The sequence below is a fragment of the Vitis vinifera genome, chromosome 3 (genome assembly GCF_030704535.1).
Source record: "Vitis vinifera cultivar Pinot Noir 40024 chromosome 3, ASM3070453v1".
In the NCBI taxonomy this organism is placed as follows: domain Eukaryota; kingdom Viridiplantae; phylum Streptophyta; class Magnoliopsida; order Vitales; family Vitaceae; genus Vitis; species Vitis vinifera.
Window position 1 is genome coordinate 18,390,001 of NC_081807.1, and position 9,144 is coordinate 18,399,144.

At 36.0% G+C, this 9,144-nt stretch overlaps 1 protein-coding gene across 1 annotated transcript in view; it reads right to left on the bottom strand.

Annotated features, from left to right (window-relative positions):
* The window catches only part of LOC132253569 (uncharacterized), a 1,467-nt gene extending 595 nt beyond the window's left edge, over positions 1 to 872 (bottom strand). Inside the window, exon 1 of the mRNA XM_059736052.1 lies at positions 1 to 872. This exon is cut by the window's left edge and continues 595 nt beyond it. Coding sequence (XP_059592035.1) covers positions 1 to 847 — 847 coding nt within the window. The 5' untranslated portion in view covers positions 848 to 872.
* Positions 873 to 9,144: the final 8,272 nt, after the last annotated feature.

The window sequence follows — 9,144 nt, forward strand, 5'->3', positions numbered from 1 at the left end:
ACTCACCCTCCACTAGATACTTCACATTATTGTCACAAGCATCCTCCAGTGATGGCATTTGGTAATCATCTTCCTCATTTTCAGTTTCCACATCTCCATCAACACGTGCAATCATGGTCCTCTTATTTGGGCATTGTGAAGCTATATGACCTACTCCCAAACAACGAAAACACTTAATATCACGATTACGAGTTTGGGATTCATTTTTACCTTTGTTGACGTTGGGAGCTTCATCTATCTTTTTTGGTGGTTCGGTTTTGGACTTGAAAACAACCCCTTCATCTTTCCTCCCATTTGGTCTCCATGAAGCAAATGAGCCAGGATTTTGAAATGACCGAGTTCCTTTCCTTTTAAGCTGTCGTTCCACCTTTATTGCCATGTGCACCATGTCCTTCAACTCCACATAGTGTTGTAACTCCACCATGTTGGCAATGTCCCGATTTAGCCCATTCAGAAACCTTGCCATAGTAGCTACTCTATCCTCCTCTACATTAACCTGAATCATGGCAATCTCCATCTCCTTGTGATAGTCATCCACGCTCCTATAGCCTTGAGTAAGACTTTGTAATTTCTTATACAAGTCCCTATAGTAGTGACTAGGGACAAACCACCTCCTCATGGTGGCTTTCATTTCCTCCCATGTCTCAATAGGCCTTTTATAGTTTCTTCTTCTGTTCATCACAAGTTGATCCCACCATATAATAGCATAGTCAGTAAACTCAATCACAACTAGTTTTACCTTTTTCTCCTCGGAGCAGTTATGACACTCAAAGATGAACTCCACCTTTTTTTCCCACTCCAAGTACACTTTTGGATCATTTTTCCCTTGGAACGATTGTATCTTCATTTTGATGTTTCCTATGTTTCTATCAATCCCATCTTGCCATCTTGGAGCTCTTCGGAAACCTCTACCACGTCTTTCTCCCCTTGGCGCAAACCTGCCTTCATGGTTCAATAAAGCTTGATCCTCTTCATCTTCAAACTCATCCTCATGGTAGTCATCAGAATCATCAACGCGCGCACGCCTTCCTTGCCTTCTAGCATTAGGGGCTCTTTGGGTACGCTCCTCACGCAAAGAAGTGATAAAAGCGTCTTGCCTATCCATTGGATCCCGAATATCATTAAACACCACGTTCATGCGTTCAAACTGTTGTTGCATAGCTTGCAACATGAGGGATGACTCCTCCCCTCCTTCATTATTTGATGTTTCGCCCCTGGAAGACATATTTTTGAAACTACAAAAAAATGTTAGAAATAATTCCTCACAACACTCCCTCACATGTTTGCACTCACACTTGTGTTTCACTCTTAAATTGGTTTTTTCCCGATATTAGTCTCACACTCTCTTGCTTTTTTCCACTCGTAACTTCCCCTTTTCAATTCTGCTTAAACTAATAAACTTGATCAAGAAATTCAACTTATAGTATTTAAACTAATACTAATGGCAAGAAAATATGACAGAAACACGAAATCAAAGGAAGATGACAAAAGAAAATAATATTTTGATTTGAGAGAATTGAAACTACGCATATATATATATATATTTTTTTTTGCTGTTTTCTATTTTTTTTCTATAGTTTTTTTTTTTTTTTTTGAGCTTGGTGCACGATTTTAACCTAGTGCACACCAAAAAAATAAGAACAAAAAATAAAGAACACAAAAAGGACAAGATAGGATGATAACATGAAACAAAAGATAAAATGATGGAAAACTAATTTTAGAACTTGTGCTTTGATACCAAATGATGCGAACCTCAATCGACACGCTTTGAGACCCAACAAACAGTATTGGAATAATTGCCCAAGAAAGCTAAAATAACAATTTTTGATAGAACCCTGACCCAACGTTTATAAGTGAAACGCGAAACAAAAGTATAAGTAACAGACCTTGACCCAATGATTACAATGGAATCATGAACCGAAGGTATAAAGTTTGAACGCCACAAGGAAGAATCCCTAATAAGTTCACAGTTCTTGAAGAACCAAAAGAAAAGCAAAGCCTCACCTTTTCTGATTTTTTATTCAATAAAATTATTCCCTATTACAATGAGTGCATACTATTTATATGTCATGAAGAAAAAACTTACTAAATATTAAAACCCTAAATAAAAGTTGATTTGGTCTTAAATTAGCAGATCCAAAATAGGAAAATAGATAAAAAACGTTCTAAATAATAAAAACCTAAATTTGGCCTAAAATTAGAAGCTATAGAATAGGAAAAATGTCTATTAACTAATATGGAGTTGGAAAGTCAATAAGTCATTAATCGATGCCATAAATCACGCCCAATCAAGCCAGATTAGCCCTCAATAGCTTGGATTAAATTTATTACACCTTCATCTTCATTTGGGCCAAGCTTGGAATATCCTGCGTTAGAATCAACCCAAATCTCTTGAATTAGTCCATTAAGTGCTTCTTTGATATTCTTGGATCTTGTTTTAGTAATAGGCCCAACTGGAACATGCAATGGATCCTTGAATGCTTGTTGATTCTCATCAAGTCTTCCACTAGATCTCTCCTCACAAGGCTCTAGGCACAAGAAAAAAGTGGAATTTTCTCTCTTAGAGGAAAACTAAGGTCACACTTTGGAAGCTCTATGGAAGAAGACAATAAAAGTGTATAGGAAACCTTAACCTTAAGGGTTATATATAGGGCTCCTAGTGGACTTAAGTGACTTGTCATAATCCAACCCACTTGAGTCCTAATTAATTAATTAACCTTATTAGGTTTCAATTAATTAATTACTTCATGCCAGAAAGCCAACTTGTAAGATCTAGTTCAATATTGTGTTTTTACCAATATAGCCTTCTGCACAATTATGAACCTGAAGCTCAATATCATCAAAACATGCCGAGAGAGTAGTAGTCTATAAATTAAACAAAATGAAGTTAGTAAAGATTTAATACAAAATTGTAAATATTGTACGATAATAAATTAACCTAATAGCAATTTATTGTTTTGGACACACTCCAATAATTCCTAAAATTTTAAAAACATCAACTAACAAACTTAATCCTACTCAAACACCATTTCATAACATCCCTAAAAATTTTCAAAAATCCCTAAAATTTCATAAATTCCCTAAAACCTTATCCTTAATTGCATGTCATTGCATAAAATCATTATATGTTTTTTTATTCACTCCAAATGCATAGTTAACAACAATAGAGAACAATATATTTATATATATATATATATATATATATATATATATATACAATTTATTACTTTGAATAAACTTTAATAATTCCCAAAATTTAAAAAAAAATTAAATTAATAAACCTAACCCCACTCAAACACCATTACATAATATCCTAAAAAACTCAAAAAATTCCAAAATATGATTACTTTAAGGTCTCACTCATAAGTCAAAGCCTCCAATTGATTTCAGCATAGACTCGATATCCTCTCATTGTTGAGAGTCCATGCAGTATAGTTGCTTGGTGAATCATGACAACTGATAGTCTTATATCATGATTTACCATAAGTCCTATCTAGTGTGCATCATATATATTAGTGCACTCATTATGGGAAACACATTCTGATGGTCAAGATAAGTCATCTCTCTAATTATGAGGTAATGCATTATAATCTCTACAGGATTGTCCAAATCCATGAATTGACTGTGAATAACTTATTTACTTATAAGGAACCTATGACTTGTATCATCTGTGCAACTTCTAATGTAACAAAGTCATGTATAATAAGAGATATGAGTTGAATGATCAAATCAATGTCAATGCCTAAAAGGGATAATAAGGGGACAATCATGTTTGACTTTCTTATATCATGTCTTACTTTTAGGGACTCAATCCCAACATGAATATATCTAATTCACTCTAAACACAAGACTGATAATAATACATAAAACTAAAAAAATAAAAATAAATAAATATGCGATCTATTATTTTCAACATATTTTAATAGTTCCCAAATTTGTAAAAATATAAAGTAACAAATTTAACCTTACTCAAACACCATTACATAATATCTTTAAAAACTCCAAAAATCCCTAAAATCTTCTAAATTCTTTGAAAACTTATCATTAATTACATGTCTGATTCGTCCCTAGCAGCGGCAGTGGCAACGGCACCATTTGATTCGAGGTTCGATCCCCGGCAACGGCGCCATTTGATTCGTGCCCAATTGGTGTCTCAGCTGATTCGTGTCCAGCTGGTGCTCCTTGATTGAGGGATTAATCAACAAAATTTATAACCTATAACACCATATACTAGGGTAGCAAAGACAAAGCTACTATAGTATAGTGGCTCTAGGATCGTTCACTGGGATGGGTTTTCACTTCACAAATGATATCAATTCAAAGCTGAATTGGTGCCTTTTCATTTCAAGGTTAGCTTTAAAAGAAAACATAAAGATGTTTGAAAGAAAAGAATTTGGTTTTAAACTAACCAAAAGTAGTAACTGATTTTACTTATAAAGAAAAGTGTTTCTTGGAGTTCAGATCACTAGGCTCGTTCCTCATACAAAATGGAGAGTTCCGGTCACTTGTTTATTTTCCTCGCATTAGAGAATTAACATATAGTTAATTCTCTAACCGGTGATGTACAAATGCTTCCCATTAATGGGTTCAAACACTAAATCCCTCTCACTGATGCAACTTGCAATGGTTCATGCCTCTCACGAGCACTTACCATTCAAGATGATCTTTAACCTTGGACTTCCCTTCAAAAGCTCGCAAGAGATAACTAATGGATGTCTCCTTGGAGTCCAAAAGCTTACCAAGTGTTGGCTATTCTAGAAAATCCTACCTTCAAGTCACCTCCCAAAGGCTCGCAAGGGGTAAACTAGTGCATTTCCATGGTTGGAAATCACTTGCCTTACCAAGTGTTGGCCCAGGTGACTCTAAGGTGTTTTAAGTTAACTAAAAACATAGAAATCACTAACGGGTTACACTTTCTCTTCATTAAAAACTAAAACAACAAAACATCCAAATTATGCATGTGGAAACTTACCCGGCTACCTTAGCTCCAAGAGACAAAAAGCTTAGCCTCTCATCCTCTGAGGAAAAATCCTCAGAGTTTGGTTGGCTAGAAAATGAAAATGAAAGAGAAGACAAGAATATATATGAAAAACAGAGCAAGTGCTCTGTTCCTTGATTCTATATATTGGATTACATATATGGTCCTCCTCCCTCTTTTACAGTGGATGCAAGGGAATATATATAGAGGAGTTTTTCCAACCTTCCTAGCTAAGAAATCTTGTGGTTGGTGGCTTACAAGGAGAAGAATGGAAATTTATACAAAAATATCTGAAGAAAAATATCCAAAAGAGTCGGTGCAAAAATATCGGGAAGCACTAAGGACCATTTCGCAGGAGAAAATGGTGTCTGCGAGATTTCGCAGACACTCAAGAGGGCTGCGAAATATTTTCGCATCAACAAGCTGAACTCGCAGGGCTGCTAAGTTGGCTTCCACCTTGAGGTTCTCAGCGTTCCAGCTTGCGGCATGTATCGGGTGGCTTCAGGAGGAATTCCATAGCACTGTACAAAAAGGCTGCGAAATTCTCGCAACAAAAGGCTGATTTCGCAACACTTTGGAGTGATCTGCTTGCAATGGCTGTAACTCCTTCGTTTCAACTCCGAATCGTGCACCGTTTGAAGCATTGGATTCTTGACTTCCTGAGCTTTGAAATGGTATATAGAATGTAGAAAATGGACTTCGGTAAGTGCTCCAAAAGTGCGCATGAAGACTGCAGCTGCTTGTCCTCTGTTTTCTTCACTCTGTTTTTCCTCTCTCCTTGCTTCTCTCCTTGCATACTTTGAACGACTTTGGCAAAGGGCTATGGAGCTCCAAAGCTTGGTTCTTCATGAATTTGAGCTCTTCATTGCTTTTCCATGAACTATATACAATTCTCCCTCATTCTTGGATTGTTTTGGTGATCAAATTACTAACAAAAACACCAAAACTTACACAATTTGATTAGAAATGATTGCAAGGGTCCTTAACATGTTAATTGGGTTAAAAGGCAATAACTACTACTCAAAAGTGTTTAAAAGAGTTAATTACAAGCTATCAAATAGCACTTTTTGAGTAGTAATCACTCCCCCCAACCGACATATTGCTAGTCCCTTAGCAATAAAGGAGATAAAAACTAAGTAACTATAATAATATACATAAAAGGGATCATGCAAATCACTCCAAAAAATTATATGAGTGGCATGATGGACATCCATGGATCAATAAAGATGTGAAACTCAACCTATAATAAGAGTTGTCAAAGCATTCACTTGATCATAGAGTACAAAGAATGGATATTATGCAAGTTTAAGCATCAAAAGAATTTCCACTCTCAATAGATCCAAATCAAATTCTTCCACTAAAAGCTAAGTGTTAATGTGATTAGCTTCCGAGTATAGTATGGATAACTATCATCTCCCCCCAACCTAAGTCTTTCTTTAAGCTTAGCAAAATTAACCATCTCTTGATAGGCTAGGAACGCACCTCTTATTCACAATTCTTTTCACTTACTAAACTTAACCAATTCACCCATGTAACAAGTAGAGGATCGGTGACTCCCAACCAATAAAGGCTTAGGGCACCAGGCTTTAAAGGCTTTCGCCACCCCTTCGGACCATGCTCAGGTTTCAAGGCAAGCAAAGAAGTTTATTCTATATTTTTTTTCTTTTTCTTTTTCTTTTTCTTTTTCTTTTTCTTTTTCTTTTTCTTTTTCTACAAAGACTCATTGGTCTTTATGAGGTGTCCCAACACTATTAAAGAGAGGTTAAAGGTGTCAAATTATGATTTCTCAAGCTTAGAGGGTGAGATAGTTTCACATCTTATAACCGGAATCTAATGTATGTGTGTGCGAATAGCTTAAGGTGGAAGAGATAAGTTTGCATGCAATGGGAGTTTCAACAATTCATCAACTTTTAAAAGAGCATAATACAAAGTCTAAGACTCATGTAATCAAGTTGAAACTCGACTTTTCTCATTTAATTTTGAGAGTTAATCCTTAATATCCATGGAGTTTAAAGCAAAAATTTTAAAAATTAAGCAAAAAGCAACTAAATTACCAAAATAACTTAGCATTATTAACAATACTTACTTCCTCAACTCTTGCAAATCACTCCAAAAAATTATATGAGTGGCATGATGGACATCCATGGATCAATAAAGATGTGAAACTCAACCTATAATAAGAGTTGTCAAAGCATTCACTTGATCATAGAGTACAAAGAATGGATATTATGCAAGTTTAAGCATCAAAAGAATTTCCACTCTCAATAGATCCAAATCAAATTCTTCCACTAAAAGCTAAGTGTTAATGTGATTAGCTTCCGAGTATAGTATGGATAACTATCATCTCCCCCCAACCTAAGTCTTTCTTTAAGCTTAGCAAAATTAACCATCTCTTGATAGGCTAGGAACGCACCTCTTATTCACAATTCTTTTCACTTACTAAACTTAACCAATTCACCCATGTAACAAGTAGAGGATCGGTGACTCCCAACCAATAAAGGCTTAGGGCACCAGGCTTTAAAGGCTTTCGCCACCCCTTCGGACCATGCTCAGGTTTCAAGGCAAGCAAAGAAGTTTATTCTATATTTTTTTTCTTTTTCTTTTTCTTTTTCTTTTTCTTTTTCTTTTTCTTTTTCTTTTTCTACAAAGACTCATTGGTCTTTATGAGGTGTCCCAACACTATTAAAGAGAGGTTAAAGGTGTCAAATTATGATTTCTCAAGCTTAGAGGGTGAGATAGTTTCACATCTTATAACCGGAATCTAATGTATGTGTGTGCGAATAGCTTAAGGTGGAAGAGATAAGTTTGCATGCAATGGGAGTTTCAACAATTCATCAACTTTTAAAAGAGCATAATACAAAGTCTAAGACTCATGTAATCAAGTTGAAACTCGACTTTTCTCATTTAATTTTGAGAGTTAATCCTTAATATCCATGGAGTTTAAAGCAAAAATTTTAAAAATTAAGCAAAAAGCAACTAAATTACCAAAATAACTTAGCATTATTAACAATACTTACTTCCTCAACTCTCCCCCCAACCAAGCTGAACATTGTCCTCAATGTGACAAAAGCGATTGAAAAATAGGGAGGAAGTGGTACCTCTTGAGTGACATGGAGTTTGAGTCGTATAGGAGAAACCACATGTTTCAAAGAAAACATAAGAGTTAGTGAGTAGAGAAAATAGAAAAAATGCCAAGTTTAAACAAGAATGATGTCTATGTATGATGTATCATCAGTAATACATCCAATCTCAGAATATAAGACATCAAAACATGGAATTATCTATACTAATATAATATGTAAAGACAAAAAATAAAGAGATGATCAAGTAATGGTAAGGTCCTGTGGAACTGATGTGTCTGTGGTGGCCTCTTGAATAGGTTGGATCAGGACTTTGGCCTCTGTTCTGGTAGTCTCCTTAGATGGCATAGTCTCCTCAGCTGGAGCTCTTAGTTGGTAGCTATGGGATTTGATGGTTTAAGGAGGTCAGTAATGGAGTGAGAGGCTTGGTGTGTGTGATCCCAGGGTGTGCAGGGCTCTTCTCTTCAGATGCATGGTTGCAGGGCTCTGTTGGCATTTTAGCAACTTCCCTTGGCTTTGCAAAGTGTTTTTGCAAATCACCCTCCATTTCACAAGTCAATTTCGCAATTTGAAGGCCATTTCTAAGCTTGGAGGTGATTTCACAACCATTTCAAAGCTTGGAGATCATTTTGCAGGCAATGGGCAATTTCGCAGCCCATTTCTGAAGCTTGGAGCATTTTTGCAGAAAAGTGGCATGTTCACAGACCATTTTTAAAGCTTGGAGCATTTTCGCAGCCATTCTGAAGCTTGGAGATCATTTCATAGCCATTTCGTAGCTCAAAAGTGATTTCGCAGCTCAAAAGTGATTTCGCAACCGCGAAATTCTCACTCAACTTTGCGCGCTTGTCTTCAAACCACCATAACTTCTTCATTTCACCTCCAAATCGCATACCGTTTGAATCACTGGATTTCTGACTTCCCAAGCTTTGAAACGAGATATCGTATGCATAATTTGAGCTCCAGGAAGTGCTTCAAAAACGTGTCCAACAGTAGCAAAATTGAGGTACGACATTTCCGTTCATGGTTTGCACAGTCATCTTCAAACAGCCATAACTTTTCCGTTTCAAATCCAAATCGAGTACCGTT